This window comes from Oryza glaberrima, chromosome 3 (genome assembly GCF_000147395.1).
Source record: "Oryza glaberrima chromosome 3, OglaRS2, whole genome shotgun sequence".
Taxonomy (NCBI): Eukaryota; Viridiplantae; Streptophyta; class Magnoliopsida; order Poales; family Poaceae; genus Oryza; species Oryza glaberrima.
The window spans coordinates 33,678,197-33,699,170 of NC_068328.1; the positions used below are offsets into that span (position 1 = coordinate 33,678,197).

At 42.7% G+C, this 20,974-nt stretch overlaps 2 protein-coding genes and 1 long non-coding RNA gene across 4 annotated transcripts; all 3 read left to right on the forward strand.

Moving 5' to 3' along the window:
• Window positions 1-289: 289 nt before the first annotated feature.
• LOC127766189 (heat shock cognate 70 kDa protein 2-like) lies at window positions 290-4,751 on the forward strand. Its single transcript, XM_052291259.1, has 2 exons — window positions 290-633; window positions 2,713-4,751. Exons 1-2 carry the CDS (start codon window positions 417-419, stop codon window positions 4,443-4,445), a joined length of 1,950 nt encoding a protein of 649 aa, XP_052147219.1. The 5' UTR covers window positions 290-416; the 3' UTR covers window positions 4,446-4,751.
• A 3,480-nt stretch (window positions 4,752-8,231) lies between these two features.
• Window positions 8,232-11,299, forward strand: LOC127765533 (dof zinc finger protein DOF2.4-like). 2 transcript variants are annotated; one of them, XM_052290449.1, is made up of 2 exons: window positions 8,232-9,088; window positions 9,389-11,299. In XM_052290449.1, exons 1-2 carry the CDS (start codon window positions 9,032-9,034, stop codon window positions 10,568-10,570), a joined length of 1,239 nt encoding a protein of 412 aa, XP_052146409.1. In that variant the 5' UTR covers window positions 8,232-9,031; the 3' UTR covers window positions 10,571-11,299. The 2 variants fall into 2 exon arrangements, with proteins under 2 accessions (XP_052146409.1, XP_052146408.1); XM_052290448.1 differs by having other exon boundaries at window positions 9,383-11,296.
• Window positions 11,300-18,005: 6,706 nt separating this feature from the next.
• LOC127767719 (uncharacterized) lies at window positions 18,006-18,844 on the forward strand. Its single transcript, XR_008016500.1, has 2 exons — window positions 18,006-18,393; window positions 18,506-18,844. It is a non-coding gene; the product is annotated as an uncharacterized LOC127767719 (long non-coding RNA).
• The last annotated feature ends 2,130 nt before the right edge of the window (window positions 18,845-20,974 follow it).

Below are 20,974 nucleotides of genomic sequence, written 5' to 3' on the forward strand. Positions count from 1 at the left end.
CATGCTCGATACGCGTGAAAAATACCCCTACTACATCGACACTTGACCTGTGGGAGCCCAACTGGGACCCCACCTGCAGAGAGAGAAACTATGCTCGATACGCGTGAAAAATGGAGTACTCCTACTCCTACTACATGGACATTTGACCTGTGGGGGCCCAACTTGCAGTAACAATAGTTTAATGTACGAACTGGGCCTGGATGGGCCACGCCCCCGCGATTCCGGGAGGGGAAGAGGCCGACCGTGCCCGCCACTATAAAAGCACCGCCTCGCCGCCGCACACGGAGGCCGCAGCCGCACTCGCCTCCTCTCCTCCACTCCTCCTCCCGCATCCGCGGAAACCCTAGCCTCCTCTCTCTCTCTCCTCGTTCACTCGTTCCTCGCGCCGCCGCCGCGACCCGCGAGCGGGAGGAGCCATGGCGCCGACCAAGGGGGAGGGGCCAGCGATCGGCATCGACCTCGGAACGACCTACTCATGCGTGGGGGTGTGGCAGCACGACCGCGTCGAGATCATCGCCAACGACCAGGGGAACCGCACCACCCCCTCCTACGTCGGGTTCACGGACACCGAGCGCCTCATCGGGGATGCCGCCAAGAACCAGGTCGCCATGAACCCCATCAACACCGTCTTCGGTGAGTAACGCCACGACGCTTTTGCCCTGTTTCTGATTCGATCTGTGTACTGTTGCGACTGGATGTGTGATCTGTGTTTCGCGTAATGTGATGCCCGATTTGCTAGATCCGTCAAGTCTAGTACATGTTTAGCACTGCTCCAATGCGAGAGACGCAATGCTTGATGTGCTAGCCGGTAGGCGGAATAAGATCTGCATTATGATATTGTAGGTGAAAATAGGCGATGTTTTTAACAGAAAACGACTGGTGATTTGGTATCACAGTTTTTTCGTTGGGCTGGGGAAGAGCACGCGCTGAAATTTTTTAAGATTACACACTGATTTTATCACCATCATTATTATATAATTTCATAGTGACGTCTGAATATATTCAGTACAAGGTAGATCTATATAGCAGGAGCATAGTCGATTAATTTCTATGGCTCTGTGTTGTTGATTTGTTGGCCACGTAGGAACTTGCCGGTAGAAAATAATCACTCTAGTTTCAATCAGAACTGTTGGATAGAAGAATCAGTTGTTTGTAATCATGTACAGTTCTTTCATGTACGGTTCTTTCTTTGTCTCCCTATAAAATTGTGCTGTCACTTTTGGACTGAACTGCTATTTGCATATGTTGATGTTATGGAAGGGAAAGATTGAATCAGTCGGCGTGTGGCAACTTGCACTTATTTTTACATTGCATTGCTATGGTGCTGTTAGGGCCTAGTGTGAATTAGAATTAATGAAACAGAGAGGCCTTTACATGAAAGTGCTTTCTGAATCATGCTTAGGATGTCAAAAAAATGGAACTAAAGTTGGCTGTTATTCCTGATAAATGAGAGTCAAACTTTCCTTTTGTGACTGAAAAGCTGCATGTCAATTATCTTAGTAATCCATTCTGTATTAGGTGTGCAACTCGTCATATTCAATAGTTCTCTTCATGCTTTATTGAATGGTTTGCTATGCTCAGTTGCTCACTACCAACAGCCAGCCACTTGGAATGGATCCAGCCGCTTGGAATGTATCTGTTTTTTCTTTGTTTAAATTGATTATTGCACAGCTATAAATTATATTAGATTATTTTTTGCTGCTCTGTTTCTCATTGCTCTTGATTATACTTTCTTTTCTCATGTAAGTAGGCTATATATACATTTTAGTTTCTGCATATGCTGAAGATTGTTATTCAACAGGTTTATTTCCCAAAAGTAACTGACGCCATTGCACAACCTGTTTTGATCCACAGGAATTTAGTTAGTAGATTACTTGCAAATGTCCGGGCATTAAATATAATTAAGTTTCACCCATACACCTTAAGCTATATTATGTGTTTGTAAAAGCGCCAATAAACGTTGTATATTTTCGCATTTATGCTTATACCCTCAATTTTCAACGTTTTATTGCTCATAAATTAGAATTGTTATGAAAGCAGGCTGGTGTATTGAAAGTAAATACTGTTCTTGAGAAATAATTTAGGATATCTGCTTTTGTTTGTATTGTTTGGTTATTTGCTTTTGTTGGTATTATTTAATTTTTTTATTTGTTGTTTTAATGCTCTATTTTAAGGTACCTGCTGATTAAAGTAGGCTACTATTACCATGAAAACCAGGATAGTCACAATGGGCTTATTTTTAATTTATCTATAAAGTTTTAAACTAGACTTTTTATTGAATTCAGATAATGTTATCTTGCATGTTGTTAGATTTAAAACTATTCCACCAACACTTTTTACTTGACGATTTCTTGTTTGCGAGCTGTAATTGTTATGATCATTGCAGCTTCATTCAGCATCTGTGATGTTCTTGAACTTGTGCTTCGTTCCTGTTTTGAAAAAAATCTAGCTGATATGTGGCAGGTGGCTCTTCTTAGCTTATAAATGCAAAACCTTTGTGATGAACAATAAGATTAGCAGTCTCTTTCGTCCGCTACTATAATGGTTCACTATCTTTTCTCGTGCAACTCAAAGCAAGGACATGAATAATATTTTGCAATCATCTTTATTATCTTAACTTCTTTATCTTTTATTCATGTTAACAATTACCTTTTCTTGATTAATGCCAATATATCCAATTTGAGATTTCTGAATACATCTTTCACTTTGCAGATGCCAAGCGTCTTATTGGCAGACGGTTTTCTGATGCCTCTGTCCAGAGCGATATCAAGATGTGGCCTTACAAGGTTATTCCTGGCCCAGGGGATAAGCCTATGATTGTAGTGCAGTACAAGGGTGAGGAGAAGCAATTCTCTGCCGAAGAAATTTCATCCATGGTTCTTATCAAGATGCGTGAGATCGCTGAAGCTTACCTAGGGTCAACTGTGAAGAATGCTGTTGTCACTGTTCCTGCATACTTCAATGATTCCCAGAGGCAGGCAACTAAAGATGCAGGTGTTATTGCGGGTCTTAATGTTATGCGTATCATCAATGAGCCAACAGCTGCTGCAATTGCTTATGGTCTTGACAAGAAGGCGACTAGTGTTGGTGAGAAGAACGTGCTCATTTTTGACCTTGGTGGTGGTACTTTTGATGTCTCCCTCCTTACCATTGAGGAGGGTATTTTTGAGGTGAAAGCAACAGCTGGTGACACTCACCTTGGTGGGGAGGACTTTGACAACCGCCTGGTGAACCACTTTGTCCAAGAGTTCAAGAGAAAGCATAAGAAGGATATCAGCGGGAACCCCAGGGCTTTGAGGAGGCTCAGAACATCATGTGAAAGGGCAAAGAGGACCCTCTCCTCCACTGCCCAAACTACTATTGAAATTGATTCCCTCTTTGAGGGTGTTGATTTCTATTCCACCATCACCAGAGCCAGGTTTGAGGAGCTTAACATGGACCTCTTCAGGAAATGTATGGAGCCTGTGGAGAAGTGCCTGAGGGATGCAAAGATGGACAAGAGCACTGTCCATGATGTTGTCCTTGTTGGTGGTTCAACTAGAATCCCTAGGGTTCAGCAGCTTCTGCAGGATTTCTTCAATGGGAAGGAACTCTGCAAGAGCATTAACCCTGATGAAGCTGTGGCATACGGTGCTGCCGTCCAGGCTGCTATCCTTAGTGGAGAGGGGAACGAGAAGGTGCAGGATCTTCTTCTCCTTGATGTGACTCCACTGTCTCTTGGTCTCGAGACAGCGGGAGGTGTGATGACAGTGCTCATCCCAAGGAACACCACCATTCCTACCAAGAAGGAGCAGGTCTTCTCCACCTACTCCGATAACCAGCCTGGTGTGTTGATTCAGGTCTATGAGGGTGAGAGGACACGGACCAGGGACAACAATCTCCTTGGCAAATTTGAGCTGTCTGGAATCCCTCCTGCCCCTAGGGGAGTCCCTCAGATCACTGTCTGCTTTGACATTGACGCCAACGGTATCCTGAATGTGTCTGCCGAAGACAAGACAACTGGCCAGAAGAACAAGATAACCATCACAAATGACAAGGGAAGGCTGAGCAAAGAGGAGATAGAGAAGATGGTTCAGGACGCCGAGAAGTACAAGTCCGAGGATGAAGAGCACAAAAAGAAAGTTGACGCCAAGAATTCCCTGGAGAACTATGCTTACAACATGAGGAACACTATCCAAGACGAGAAGATTGCTTCCAAGCTGCCAGCTGACGACAAGAAAAAGATTGAGGACGCGGTCGAGCAGGCGATCCAGTGGCTGGACAACAACCAGCTCGCCGAGGTTGAAGAGTTCGAAGACAAGATGAAGGAGCTGGAGGGCCTGTGCAACCCAATTATTGCCAAGATGTACCAGGGTGCTGGTGCCGACATGGGTGGTGGAATGGATGATGATGCTCCGGCTGCTGCTGGGAGTGGTGCTGGCCCTAAGATTGAGGAGGTCGACTAAATCAATACACCTTCGTATATGTGATGAGAAAAATATTGATCATACACCTTTTGTTTTCAAATCCCAGTTGGCAATCATACCACTTGGGCTACTCGTACTTTCTGTTAACTAAAGACTTATTATCACCTGATGCTTGAGTTTGGACTTCTAGTCTCAGATTCGAACAGACATTCAGTAATGTGATGATGTTTCAGTTTTTACCAGGTGGCCGCGGCAGAATTACCCCTTTTGTTTTACTGCTGTATTACAATTGCAATTGATTATGCTAGGTGGGTTTGGCCCCCGGTTACTTAAATATGTTTTAAATGTTTAATATGCTTATGTTTTGTTAGTGAAACAGCATTATTTGCTGATCTGTTGATGAGAATGTTGCACTGTCCAGTTTATCTTGAACCGGGGTGGAAACACATGTAATAGCTAGACCAGGCCTGTGCTTTTCATAATGCTGCTAGCTAATGCTATCCTTGATAGTCCTATATGTCTTGTTACTTAGTGCCGTGCCGCTGTGATTAATTAACCCCTGGCTCCAAACATGCTGCCCCCGTTGCTGTTGCGATGCAATTATCATCGTCGTCAGTCGTCACGCACTCACGCAGGTAGGTTAAGCTGTGTACTCAGCTTAGCTCGACCGACGATAAACCTAAAGGTGCTCGGATTAGTCCGACGATAAAGCTCTTACTAGTACATGTGTTGCATGTCCCGGAATCTCGCTCACATCCTGCGATGTCGGGAGAAGAAAAGGAAAGTCACACACAATGTGATCTCGCTGGGGACATACACACTACGAGGGACTATACTGCTGCGTCTTTCGCTTTAATCAGCAGGCCCAATGAGTCATAAGCAATAATAATGCAGGCCAAAGCGACCACTCCCTGGTCCTACCCGCCCAAAGAACCCACACCCAGTATCTCTGCCTTAATCATCATTACGTGCATCACCTCACCTCTTTAATCCTGTGTTCCCAACACATGATTTGCTCAGGTGATCTCTGGCTTGTACTACCAGGAGCAAGTTAGAAAGTTAATACTAAACATCACTGTACATTCATGATGACCATCATATCAGCCAGGTACAAAGCCAGAAATTACCAAAGCCTAATGCTCACCTGGAGCTCTGCTAATAAATTGTAGGTTTTTTTCTATTTTTCAGTGGTGAATTCAGAGGATATAAACATGGTTATAGAGGAAGCCTGCGTCTAAAGCCCTAGCTGCGTTAGGCTTGTATCTGCCCTGATATCAGCCGGTGTAGAGGCTTAGATGCCTTCATTGATGAGCGAAAACTTCTATTATCCTAAAGAATATTACCAATTCGCTACACAATCTAACTGCTCAATATTGATTTCATCTGCAATTCAGCACCAGTAGTAATACTGCACTTGTTCTGCAGACTGCAGCAGAGAACAGTGTGATGGACTGTCAGTATTAAAAAGGAGAAAATAAAGGAAACAAAAGCAGGGCGAGCGTTTATCACTTTATCGGCATTCTGGGGTTGCGCTTTTCACCAGCAGTTGGAAATCCAGTCCTGACGTATGCCTGATTGACGTAAAATTCCTCCATTTTGAGCACTTGCTGATCAGCCCATCAGCCTGTGCCTCAATCACTTGTATGTGTGTTCTAGAGTTCCACATGTTCGACATGGATGGCAGGATGGCTAGCTGCTCATGCAAACCGGCAAGATCGACTTTGAGATTGAGATATATATTTTTTATAATAAAAATGATTTACATCTTCGACATATGCTGTGTATACACAGTCAAGTAAGATGAAATTACAATTCCTTTTCTTTACATAGAGTTTCGGTGATTCTAACGAGCTTACATGTTCGTGAGCTAATTAAGTTAGTTAATTACCTGCCACTGATGATTCCATGATACTATCTAGAATTCCTTCTAAATTAATACCTCAAGGGTCATGTTTTTAACAAAAGGTGATGCTGTTCTCTCGGTCCAAGAGGAATCCAGACCTTATCTAATGGGTTAATTATTTTGTCAGTGTTGAGGCTTCACTGCGCCACGTACAATCTCCAAAGCAGAAATGAGCAGTTGCAGTAGTGCGCACACAATGATACAAATTATCAGAGGAAGCAAAAGCGGAGCAGAATCTTAACTGCTAAAGCAATTCGCCACAAAGTCGAATGATGAAAGATTACTTGAGTATAGCCAAGCAACATCGCCCATCTGAACTTTCCTGTCGACATTTTGAACATAAACAGCATAAGAACCTTATAGCATAAATATACAGCTGCAGGTGTGGCACCTTCAAAATATATGCAGTTTACTATACTAGTTAATCCGGATTGAATATACATGCATGAACAATGAAGGGTTTGCAGACATGATTGAGAAATTTGACTCCATAGATCAGCAAATTTAATATAAAATAATTTGACACCCTAGTTTATCAGGTAGCGAGCAAGGACACACAGATATCTAGCTAGCAGTGTGTATACTGTAAATGGGGCAGCACTAGATGGTAGCCGCTTATACATCATGCTCCAATCAGCTGCACTCTGGAACGCATTACCTGAATCTTTTGGAGTCCTCCATGTCTGATCGATCAATCACTTGTACAACTACGTACTACTCTATCTAGCTAGTTAATTTGTCTCTGTATCTGATTTCTCATCGATCCCCATATGACTGAATGTCTGAATGAGAGCTCATCGGTACATGAGCTGGGCACACTTGTTAGATCCTATTGTTAATCAAAATTGTTATCTTCTGTCCAATCTCTCTAATCAGTCATGGACAAGGAAAAGTGGGGTCTATTCTGCTCGATTAAGTTAACCGGTAGCTAGCTACCTATCTAAACTAGGGAGAATAATAATAACCTAATTATAAGCGCTAATGAGCACTGATCCTAGCTAGCTTGCATTTGTTCTCTCATCATTTGCAGAAAAATAATCAGTATATGTGATATTGTGGTGGCAAAAGCAGAATATTTGACAGGAAAGATTCTGCCCATGTATTATATTAAGAGAATGCCATGCATGAAAGTCAGTTAAATTTTAGTTATCGGACGACCAGAACAGAATAAGAATATGGACTGTGATCTTTTCAGATCTTGCACAATTCAAATGTGTAAAGCTTTACGATCGTTAGTGTATTCAAATGCCATGTTTGCTTAGTTTGTACAATGTGGAGGAGGGAGGAAAAAAAAGAACAAAAGGCAACAAAGCTTGCATAGATCTATTCATCTATGTAGCCTATCATCCATGAGGCCATGAATTGATGCATGTCCTGAAGTTTCCCAGTACTTGCACACTGAACTACCAGTATCACATATTCTGCACACAGACATGTCAAGCTACAGGAGCTAGAAAGACTTGGATGAAATTAATAACCATGTAGTATTATATATATATTGTGAATACAGACCAAAGAATTCAATTAACATGCATATATCTATATGCACATAAAGCTAATTACCTACTCATATATATTACCACATGAGACTACTGTACGTCAGCTAGCTATAGCTAGCCATATACTATATACTTGTTAATTAGTAGTACTTAGCAGTATAAACTTTGTTTAGAGAAAGAAGGAGAAGGAGAATTCTACACCACAACCTGCTGCACCACTGGCCAAAGAGTCCAAGAGGACTAAGACTAGCAAGACCAGCTTTACTGATTGATCTCTTTCATCAAAATGGACGTAAAGTTGAACACCCTGCAAAATACACACTAGAATGCCACCCCTAGACACCTGTAGCTGCTAGCTCACATCATTTTGATAACCTCTAGCTAGCTCTGCCTGATCCAGTACTGTTAAACACCAAGATAGATATATAGATCAGCTGGTTGATAATTAACTAATAACCAGCCAAGCTAGAACAGCAAACAAACAAATCCAGCAGAGACTTCCAATAAACAGTGCATGCAGCTAGCAGCCAAGGCCACCTCTCCTTCTCCTAGAAATCTAGGGTTTTCATCAGCTTTCTCCCTGCATAAAACCCCATTCTCTGATGATCTCTCATACTGATCCCTAGCTAGCTGGCTAGCCATGCCACATCCATTATATATCCATGCATCACACACACACACATGCTTATGAGCTAAGGAAACATCACTCTTCACCATTCAACTCCTCCCATGCATATGTTTCACAACCCAATATATATAATGCAAGCACACCACTAAGACACAAAAAAATAAAGGAAAAGAAAGGGGTGGCAAGCCCCCCTTCTCCCTTTTATTCCCTCTCCCTTTCATTCCCTCTCACCCCAATCTCTTTCCCTTTCTCTAGCTTCTCTCCTCTCTTCATTCTCCTCCTCCTCCTCCTCCTCTCCTTGTACCAGCTAACTCATCAGCACGCAGGCCAGAGTAGTAGTAGTAGTGGTATAGTTTCTCTCTTCTCACAAGCAGCTCAGCTCAGCTAGATTAGATAGAGCTCACACACAATTTCCAGCTTGCTAGTGGGTGTGTTATTCGCCGCCTTTTATCGATCCGCCTCCCCATCCTTGCATGATCCTGGGCCTAAAGCAGCTATATACCCTTATCTCACAAAGAAGAGAGGAGAGGAACAAACAAAACCCAAAAAAGAAGGCCCCAAGTAGGAAAAGATCAAAAGAAATCAATTCTATACCATGGTCTTTTCTTCGGTTCCGGCCGTCTATCTTGATCCACCCAATTGGAACCAGCAGGTGAAATTTTTTCTTGCTTGGCCAAGATCTTTTTTTGCTCTCTCCTTTCTTTCTTTTTTATGTAGGATGATGGCCATATATGTATGTATGTATGGCTTCTTCATGAAAAAAGCAAAACCAAATAAAATGCGCTGAGGAAATATTCCTACGCTCTTTTGAGAATTAAATCGATCTCTTGTTGAATATACCGTCTCGTCTTTTAGTTTGTGATCTTGATTTCTCGTCGCCTTTAATTCTCTTTCTTTGGTGCATGTGTGTACGTGTTTGATTTGGAATTAATGGTGGTGCTTTCAGCAACAGCAAGCTCACCACGGTCAGCTTCCAAGTGGCGGCAACGGCGGCGGCGGCGGCGGCGGAGGTGGAGTGGACGCGCACCACCACCACCACCACCACCACCAGCTGCCGCCGATGCCGCCGCATCACGGTGGCCTCATGGCGCCTCGGCCTGACATGGTAGCAGCGGCCGTCGCGGCGAGCGGCGGCGGCGGTGGCGGCGGCGGCGGCGGCCCGACCGGCGGCACCGCGGTGCGGCCGGGCTCGATGACGGAACGGGCTCGGCTGGCGAAGATCCCGCAGCCGGAGCCGGGGCTCAAGTGCCCGCGCTGCGAGTCCACCAACACCAAGTTCTGCTACTTCAACAACTACTCGCTCTCGCAGCCGCGCCACTTCTGCAAGACGTGCCGCCGCTACTGGACGCGCGGCGGCGCGCTCCGCAACGTCCCCGTCGGCGGCGGGTGCCGCCGCAACAAGCGCACCAAGTCGTCCAAGTCGTCCTCGTCGACGTCGGCCGCCGGCTCGGCCTCCGCCACCGGCGGCACGTCGTCGTCCACATCGTCGACCGCCACGGGTGGCAGCAGCAGCGCCGCGGCGGCCGCGGCGATGATGCCGCCGCAGGCGCAGCTGCCGTTCCTGGCCTCGTTGCACCACCCGCTCGGCGGCGGCGATCACTACAGCTCCGGTGCGTCCAGGCTAGGGTTTCCCGGATTGAGCTCGCTGGATCCCGTCGACTACCAGCTCGGCGGCGGCGGCGCCGCCGCCGCCGCCATCGGGCTAGAGCAGTGGCGCCTCCCGCAGATACAGCAATTCCCCTTCTTGAGCCGCAACGACGCCATGCCGCCGCCAATGTCCGGCATTTACCCGTTCGACGCGGAGGCCGCCGCCGACGCCGCCGGCTTCGCCGGCCAGTTGCTGGCCGGCACCAAGGTGCCCGGCTCGTCGGGCCTGATCACGCAGCTCGCATCCGTCAAGATGGAGGACAGCAACGCTCAGTCCGCGGCGATGAACAGCTCGCCGAGGGAGTTCTTGGGCCTCCCCGGCAACCTCCAATTCTGGGGCGGTGGCAACGGCGCGGGACCCGGCGGCAATGGAGACGGCGCCACCGGCGGCAGCGGCGCCGGTGTCGCTCCGGGAGGCGGCGGCAGCGGCGGCGGATGGGCTGATCTCTCCGGATTCAACTCCTCGTCGTCGGGGAACATACTGTGACACGACGCATTTGCCGGCGAAATGGATGATGGAATGGATCAATGCTGCAAAAGAGGTAGAACCCTAACGAGCCCTGAAGCTTAATTTTAGTCATGGCTTCTCTGAGAAAGATCAAAGGAGAATTAAGGAGTTGTGTGTGGTGCAAGTACAAGATTAGGGCTGCATTGATATATATCTCCATATATATTGTTCGTGATCGATCGAGCTGCTTAAAACCCAATTTGTCTAGAGAAATGCTAGGCGATGCTAGTTTTTGCTTTTGAGTTTTTCCTCTCGCTGTTCTTATCTCTTTCTGCTTCTCTTGTTGGTTCTTGTACTTGTCGCGTATAAGATGGTGGGATTATATTTCTCCTCTCTATATTGTTCTCCATTTTCAATATGTGTTGTAAACTTGCTATATATGCTGTTGCTAGGTAAGGTTTACTAGATTGGTGCAATGTGTTCATGGTGGAATTAAGGTGATATATATTTATCTACAAGACTACGAGAGTACTCAATGGGAGTTAGTTAATTTAATTTGGTTCACATATATATAATGATGCATGCAATCTCTTCATATGTGTGAGCTAGCTGAATTGCATTTTGATATATGGTTGTCGGTTACTTGATGTAATGCATATAATAATGCATGCGTGTATGCGATGTTTTTTACTTCACCAAAGTATTATTAATGTATATGCATAGTTGAGAAGAAGTTTCCAAACATACACACACATCAGTGATGATGTTGCATTGAATTACACACTTATCATTTCAGAATGAATAAGGTCGTGATTGGCAATGCTCCAATTCTGCAAACATTTGCCAAAAAAAAGAGAAGAGATTATGCACATTTAGGAAACCATGATCACTTTCAGTGTCTTGTGGAGACTAGATGATATGTGCATCTATACATATATATAGGTGCACATAGACTCCATTTGTAGTACTTGTTAACACACAAATTAAGCTAGCTAGCTAGCTAGGTCATGCATACAAGAATGATCCTTTGCTAATCATCTTCTGCACCCACTCTCGCCGGCATACGCATACAGTACTTTGATGAATAACCAACATCGAATATTCACACATATATTTGCAAGTACTGAACACAAGACATCATCCATGCAACTACTATATTATGCAGACACATGTTGAATATAATGTATGTGTTCCTTTAGCTATCCAGATGAATCTTTGCAAATGCGGCTCAACTATAACCAACGTAAAGAATGGAGCATGAGGGATCCATAGAAGCTCTAAACTAGTGGTTCCATTTTCTCATCTTTTGAGAGATCACACAGACTTCTGACGGCACACAAACACACACACACATACACACATAGTATAAGCAGTATCAGTGATCATGCATGCACTATAGTGACCCAGTTCTCCATGCATGCATATATGGTCCTAGCTAGTAGCATTAGCCACATCTCTCCTCACTCTCTATCTCTCTTCTATGTGAGATGGGAATGAGATAGTGTAGGTTTCTAGGTTTCCAAGCACCAATCTCCATTCAAAGCCTTTTTTTTCCCCTGACCACGGTAATCATGGCAAATGTCCCCACAGTGCAGGCAGAGAGACAGACATTTATTCATGTGCATGCACACCCCAAGGAAGAATGAATTGAAGGGGCCAGCCGGCCAGTAACCAAGCTAGCTAGTGTACTGACTGCAATTCAGAAGTGTGCAGGAAATGGCGAGCAATCTGCTTAGTTGTGCTCAAAGAATTTGTTCTTTTGCTTCTTTTGGCCCCCCATTTGCCATCTTTTTACCTTTAGCTACTCGATCGAGGAGAGGAGATGGGAGTCATGGCAACGGCCGGCCGTCAGTAGCTTTGCATTTCTAGAGGTTTGAAGCCAACCGGCCGGCCATTGACTGAATGCCACATCAAAGTGTGCATATTCATCCTGCTCAACCTGCAGCAGCAGATATATTGTATCGTAATTAATTCGATTATTTTCATTTGTCTGTTGATTCCAGAATACTCGATCAATAATATATATAAATCTAGCTATCTGTTTCAATGTATGGGTAAGCTTGCAGCATATACCATGTGTTGCCTATGCCACTACCAGAATGCAGAAATTCCCCGACAGCTAACAACCATACCATATGCATCAGGAATGAGCATAAACTGTCCATCAAGAGAAACCAGTCAGGGTTAAATCATATACTTGACCTAATTTGATCGATGATCATATGAAAACTTGAAATGATATAATCAAATTATTGATCGTGGATGACATTAATTGTTGACATATAGCTACTAACTCCGATCGATAGAGCATCGACGAACTGAAAAAATTAAGGAGATGGTCGACTCACGAATCACGATGAATCGATAGTGTTCGCGCGCGCGCTAAAATTGATGCGTATGCCGTGGTTTGCCTACCACTTTAGGAGATAAATCTACGATATCGATGCTAGCTGCTGCTAGCAAGGCTCTGAATTTCTGATCTCTGAAGTCTGAAAGCGTAATAGACAACGCAATGTGGAAAGCAAAAGATTGTTTGTCTGTTTATGTAGAAGCTAAGCTGATTACTTCATGCAGGAGAAGCTAGCTAGCACACCGGCCACACAGTGCAGTGCAGCTCATATAGCGCAGCAGAGAGAGAGCCTTGTTAATGTACAGTAACTAAAAGAGAGAGCTAACTAGCTAGTGCCACCTAGTGGTCATTGACGATGAAAATTAAAATTTCGTAATTAAATTTATCCTGGCACTCCAATTAATTAATTAGTGTTAAGCTCAGTGCTGGATGTATAGCCTCAATCTCAATCTCTCTCTCGTTTGTTTGCCTGTCGCTGTCTGAGGGAATCTAAGTTTTCGTCTGCTTTCGCGCAGTCCAATGCAGTACTCTTCCCCTCTTGGAGAGGGAATAAAGGCTACGACCTCACCTTGACCCCATGTGTTTATATGTTTGGATTTCATCAAATTAATTACAAGACCATCACTGATGATCCTATGTAAATTAATAGTATTGAAGTTCCAATGCAATCACAAAACTAATCAGCCGCACTTCTTCTTTGCATCCTTATCATTTTTCAAGGTCTATATAAATACTCCCTCCGGTTTCATTTTAATTGACGTTTTGGACAATGACACGGTCTAAAAGATACATCTTTGACCTTATTTTTCTATTATAATATATATAATAAATAAATGCATGTTTACTTTTATTATAGTACTTTAAAAGACAAATCTATATATATTGTTCTAGTTTCTTTAAACTAAATATTTTTAAAGTTATTAATAGTCTAAGTTATAAAAGTTTGACCTCAACCTTATCCGAAACGTCAATTAATATAGAACCGGAGGGAGTAGCTCATTGGAATAACTAGCTAGGGGGAAATTAAATGAAAATTTCTTTTCAGGTTTATATATATACATATTTTCAAGCAAAGGAAGTATAAATCAACAAGCAGATTCTCATTGAATTCCAACATTATATGTCAAAAACACTCGAGTCACAATGATTTTATCGACTGTGAGAGAGAACAATATATATTCCTTTCACCATCTTGGCACGCATATTAATTTGTTATACCAGTTTCCGCTGAGCCCGGCAAAAATAGAATATGATTCCTTATATTGACAAAATACAACAGAGACCTAGCTAATTATCGAATACACACTGTAACTAGAAAGGGATATAACAATGTATAATGGAGAAAGGAATAAGGATGTTCGCCTATTTTGTTCTCCGACGATTAGCTACCGTAGATATATACTCCCTCTGTCCCCAAAAAAAATCTAATATTGAATATGATATATTCTAATACAATGAATCTGGACAAATGTATGTCTAGATTCATAGTACTAGGATGTGTCACATTTAATACTGGGTTGGTTTTTTATGGGACGGATGGAGTATACGACTTCATATAAAGAAAGGTACAGGTGAAGACTAGTGGACTTGTGCATAAAATTCTCTCAAGACTCTCTCTAGTTATTGTAGGTCAAGGAATATTTTGAGTAAGAAATGAGGAGACTAAATCGAAATAGGGTAATCCAAGTGGCATAAAATAAATAAAATTAGGTCAGAAATTACTTCCATAGCATATCTGTATTCCACTTTTCCATCTTATTTGGATTTACCTGTTATTTAAATTTTGTACCTATGATTTCTCACTGCACTAACATCGAAGCATGATTTTTGTTCGTTAATTAGAGTTTATTATGTACCGACCATTTCAGTCCTCTTGTTGCCTCCCCATGAGCCCCAAATTTCACAGAGCTTAATTCGGGCTGAACTTAAATTAAGATGTAGATTTTTAGCGTAAAAGATATTAGTAGTTAGTAGAAAATTCATGTTTAGAATCAGACATCAATATATGCATGATAGCAAAAAATTCAATGCAGACAAACCAGACAAATTAACATTTGATGTGTAACTTATACAAGTTAGATTATATTATTTGATGAAGATGTAAGATATATCGATTGATTACATATGAATGATATGACAGACTACATCACTATACACCGTACCAAAGATCAGTGTAGTGTGCATGCACTTACAACCATCCATTTCAACTGTTACACCAGCTAGTCAGATCTAACCTCTTGGGCGCTCGCCCTGCGCTTTAATTTGTCGTCGACACAGATCTGTATCGATATTGGTGGATCAATCAAATGGCGCTCGATTATCCTCTAGCTTTCCGCCGTTGTCGCGGCCTCTCTCATCTCGCTTGGCGCAACATCGCATGTGGCCTTAGACACTTGCATTTTTTTCTCCTGCAATCGAGAAATTCCCAGTAGTGTGCTACTGTGCCTTTCAGAACAACACAAATTCATTTCAGAGCTGGAAGCAGAAATAGTATAGACATCAAATTCATGCTAGTTAATTTTCATACGCGTGTATGCAGTGTCAGAGAGTGTGTGTACATGTGTGGGTGAGAGTGGAGAGAGAGATGATTGAGGTGGTGATCTTCAAATGGGAGGTACTAGCACAGGACAGCAGGCCAGGGGTATCAGATTCCTGTCAGACTGTACTACAAATCACACGCATAGAGAGAGGGATCAGAAAAAATGGCAGCTTTAGCTTTATACACCAGGCCCCTCCCTCCCAAGCTCCAGAGACCCTTACTTTTTTTCTCCTCTGCTTGGGTCCTATGCTACGGCCCTCTACCTGTATGGATTGAAATGTGAACGACAAATACACAATTGAATTGTAATTTTTGTACTTCAATTCCTCCGGTTTCGAATAACTATCTCCAGCTGTTGAACAATATAATTTTAACTTTGGTCATCAATAGATTTTAAATAATGGTTATGCCACGATATACAAAAGTTCATGACCATACTATGGCATGGTTTAGTTCCGAACTTTTTCTTCAAACTTCCAACTTTTCCATCACATCAAAACTTTCCTACACACACAAACTTCCAACTTTTCCATCACATCGTTCCAATTTTAATCAAACTTTCAATTTTGGCGTGAACTAAACACACCCTATATATTTAGCAGGGGCGGAGGCAGCTCTAAGACAGCTAGAGTTTGAGCCGTAGGCTCTGCCTCCAAAATCATGATTAAATTATCTTAAATCACCATGCATGTAAATTTGAGAAAATTAACAACTCATTAGTTAAGTCCTACCTTAGCCCTCCCTCTTCAATAATTTATGGTTCCGTCGCTGATATTTAGGATACAATACATTTCATTAATATGGAACACTTGAGTATAAGCATATTTTCTTTAAAAGAAGATAAGTGCAAAGTTTAAAGATACTGTAAATAATATCTGGCGATCGACAAGTATTTGAAGGTAGCTAGAGGGAGTATAATTTACTCGCATGGTTACTCATCTTCTTGCTAGTAGCTAGCTACTACCTCCGTCGCAGAGAGGTTCTGTTCAGATTCGTTGTCCTTTAGGTAGCAACATTTTGGGACGGAGGAAGTAGATCCGTGTCGTCTCTAGTGCGCGGCAACAACAGTAGTTTATCTAGTTTTACAACTTATAATTGTGCAGTATATATCTGCATACATGTGTGTGTATGCGAGTCTAAGACAGAGAGATACTGTGGTTGGGCTCACGTTGCATCACATGAGCACAATCATACATTGCAAGTTGTAAGCTTGCACCCCATGACCCATGCACATGCATTATGTATAAGTGTATAATACAGTGATGGCAAACTGGGAAACTCTATACATTCTAGGAGAGTATTACTAATTGGTTTTGGCCCAGGGAAGGTGCCAAGGAATGTATGTTCTAAATTATAGGTTAATCAGGAGCGGCTTGGCGTGTACATGAATGCAGAGATCCCAATGCTCAAGAATCTGATGCCACTGCATTGGCTTGTACTTGTGTGTGTATCTATAGTAAAGCTACTCGATCAATTTTAATTTCCTTCGATTAATTTGCGAATGTTTAGGTCTCTGTATATTTAAGTAAATCAAGAGAGATCTAGCTAGGCATTGGGTTGCATATGCTTCAATTAATTCTCTCCTACAAGAGTAGTAGTACAACGTTGTTCCCATATATTAAGATCCTGCGCACTCGCACTTTCAGAGAAAAAGGTTAAGATCCAGACCGTATCATCTAGGATAATCTACATTAGCATATGCACTGGTGGTCGATCTTTATACCTGTTTAACATAAGTGCTACTACTTACTACTAACAAATTAAGAATACAATGACATATACTGTACTGATATAATACATCCTACCTGCATAAAATAACCAAGGTACACGATAGCTAGCTAGCTAGCGGGGCCGACAAGGATCTCTGTTCTGTGATGATCTTGTAGCTAGATGGAATTCATAGAAAACAAATTAATCATGCAGGCCACTTCTCAATGGGGGACCAGAATGTGTCTGCCCATATTTACCAAAGGACTAGCTAGGTGGCATGTCGTTACACATATACTCACCGATATACGTGCATCGATCCAAACGTACTACTGCACACACGCAGACAGTAGTACGACGTATATATGCATGACAACCTGATGACACGTACGAAACAACGACATAAATTGATGTTTGCATTGGTCAATTGCGACCTGATAGAGTTACACAGATCGATGCTTATAGTATATATATACTACCAACTACGTGCCTCCGTCTCAACATACATTTATTTTTCACCCATCTCACACGTACCAATATAGAAACAAAAGACTAGAATACACCTACTTTATCAAATCCAAATGCAAATATTCCTTACTTTATCTACTCTCGATACAATTATTCTCTATTTTTGCAAACTATAATACACTACTAGAATTCAATGGGTTCCCTAGAGTTTAAAATGTTCCCTAGGTTGTTAAAGCAATCCAAGGGAAACCAAAATGATCCCTAGGGTGCAAACTAAAAACTCAAGGGAAAGAAGTATTCCTAGGGAACTTTGGCTGAAAAGGATACACAGCTGCTCCACATCAGCATTGTGGTCTGATTACTCCCAATATATTTTTTCTTCAATTTTTTTCCTTGCTGCGATTGGGAACGTGCCCTCGACATACAAAATTTGTGCCCAGTAAAGTTTGGGCCCACCTTATCTTCTCCACAACTCAAGCAAACCACATCCTCTCGTTTTTCTTCTTCCCAGCGGCCGGCCGGCGCGCGGCGGCGGCCCCTTCCCTTTCCTCAACCAAAGCTCGAGCTCCAGCAACCGGTCGCCAGCAAGCACCCAACAGCTACCGCTCTCGACGAGCTCGACGGAGCCTCCTCTCTCACCGCACGCCGTTGTCTCCGTCTTGCATTAGTTGTTCTGATCCAACTTTCTCATCTCCTTTCCTCTACTTTCTTTCTTCATAGCGTGCAGCACAAGAGCCCACTCCGGCAAGCAGTGAGCACCACAAGATTGCTGTTGCTCCAGCCTCCATCATGATCCAAGTAAGTGTTGTTCCAACTGAGCTCGAACTGAAGTTTCTTTCATATACATGCCCATTTGCATATTATCTTGACCTGGGCTGTGAGCATGCTATTCGGGTTTTCTTTTCAAGAGGCAAGGGCAGGAAGCATTGGAGAACAAAGAAGATTAGTTCAACTTCAGTTCTTTGCGGATGCAATTTTTCAAGTTTCCAGCTTTCCACTGTTGTTGCAGAAGCAAGCTGGAATCAAGTGGTTTAGATTTGCTTTCAAGAACGTGTGTTGTATTTTATTTTATTATCGTTTGGATCTGAGCGATGATAGAATCAGTTCATCAGCACATCTGAAGTGTCCATCATATGTTTGTGAGAGGAATATTTTCAGCTCCATTGTCGTAGAATCAATGTAATGTAAAATGAAGAATCAATGTAATTGAGTATTTTCTATTAATAATAGAATGGCATTTTTATTTCAACTAGTAATATTTTAGCTTTGATGTTGAGGCAAAGGAAGACCGTAAAATAAAGAAACCAAATAAAACAATGAAATAAATATTTTATTTAAATGCCAATATTTTCCCCAAATTTGGCTGAAAACCAAAAGAAATCCACTTTACACGTCAGATTCAGATGCCACATGTACAACTGTCCCTAGGGAGTGAAACTATAGGGAACGAAGTCTTTCCCTGGATCCCTAGAGCGAAATCCCTAGGGTTTACCCTAGGGAAACCTGTTCCCTAGAGTTTTTCCCCTTATCCCTAGTGTATTTGGCTCTAGGAAAGTTGGTGGATTCTAGTAGTGAATGCAATATGATCACTCTAAAATAAACTTATTTTGGGACAAATAGAGAGAGAGAGCTGAAGATAAACTTAATATGGGACGAATGAAGTATATGCATGTTTTGAGTTATAGGGCAGTTCAGAGTCAGTTATAGTAGATGCAACCCACAACCACTATAATATATACTACTCCCTTCGTTTCATATTATAAAACTTTCTAGCATTGCCCATATTCATATATATATATAGATGTTAATGTCTAGATTTATTAATATATATATGAATGTGAGCAATGCTAGAAAGTCTTATAATATGAAACGGAGGAAGTACTACTGTATATATAGAAGAAAGAAGTTTGATTACAACTTTGACACAAAAGTAATGGTTATGGAGGGGATGAGGACCAAGCAAAAAAAAGCATGCTAACTAAACAGGAACAGACTCCAAAAAGGAAAAGGGCCGAGGAAGAGTTAGCTAGTTAAAGAGAACAAGTGGGAAAAAAAAACTACTAGAGACGCGAATGTTTCGCCTCAAGTCAGAGTCGCCTCTTTGCAATATCATGTCCACCACCGTGTCTACTTGGAAAATAACGTTATCGAAAACATGAGAATTTCACTCCAACCAAAGCTGCCAAGTAACCATAGTCGTCGAACCCCTTTCTGAGGTGCTCGTGCATCCAACCACAAGATTGCTTCCACCAAGGATGGAATACCGCTTATTGCTGATCAGGAAAGAGGTTATGCAAACCTACCAAGCGCAGGCAACCTGTTCCACACCCGCCTGAGGAAAAAACACACTTCATTAGAATGCAAACCTACCAAGCGCAGATAGCTTGTTCCACACCCGCCTGACGAAAACACAGTTCATTAGAATTTGTCTGTTTAAGAGAATGTACATATGTATTATTTGCATGTATTTCTCACAAATTAATTACTTCCTCAATTTTAAATTATTGTAACTTAGCTAGTACTTCTCCTATTTAGATTCGTAGTAATATATTGTATCTAATCTAGTATCTATTTGCTACTCCCTCCGTCCTGCTTGTGCAAATTCGCTGTACTAGAAAATATCCCGTCTGTTCTTATATTTTGAGACAGATAGAGTATATTTTAAAACACAAGGTGCTACGTAGATCCTAGTATGGTTTATTTCGATTTTACTAGTTGTACGTATAAGAGGGTACATTTATTTAGTCAGCTAGCTAGAGCTAAGCTAGCCGGCCGGCCGGGCTCCCATCAAACAAAACCAATATAATACGATACGATATGCATGATCGATTGACTGAATTAATACAGGGTACGTACAACCAGCAGGCGAAGACCGGTACGATATTGAATGGTACCAGCTGCCGCACGTACAATTAAATTTGACTGCCTCGTCCAGAGTACTACTCCATATATATATGCATGGTACGTACGTACACTCGCCCGCGTGGCAATGCAAACAATCTGGGCCCATCATATCGTATGGAGTGCATTGCATGGACGACGTACTTACTACAGTACTACTCCTGCAAGTGCGTGCGTACGAACGTGCATGCATTTTGGTGCCCAGTCTGACAACACCCACACGTACGCGTACAACGACGAACGCTGCGCGCAGAGACGCTACATCCATCGATCGAGTCATCACCACGCAATGCAAGACCATCAAATCGATCGAACTGCTTGGCATTATTGACTAGTAGCAGTGGGCAACGCATCGCGCGCGACACAGCACGTCTCGTAGGAGTACGTACCATCTGCGCCCGGCGCCCGTGTACACGGCCGCGCGGACGAGTTCTGTGGGATACAACGATCGATCCACCGCGCGCGAGATGGATCGGGA

Excerpts from the sequence above, each read along its gene's own strand:
- LOC127766189 (XM_052291259.1), top strand. The coding sequence starts at position 417 with ATGGCGCCGACCAAGGGGGAGGGGCCAGCGATCGGCATCGACCTCGGA. Across the intron at positions 634-2,712 it reads CCCCATCAACACCGTCTTCG|ATGCCAAGCGTCTTATTGGC; the intron begins GTGAGTAACGCC and ends TTCACTTTGCAG.
- LOC127765533 (XM_052290448.1), top strand. The coding sequence starts at position 9,032 with ATGGTCTTTTCTTCGGTTCCGGCCGTCTATCTTGATCCACCCAATTGG. Across the intron at positions 9,089-9,382 it reads CACCCAATTGGAACCAGCAG|CAACAGCAAGCTCACCACGG; the intron begins GTGAAATTTTTT and ends TGGTGCTTTCAG.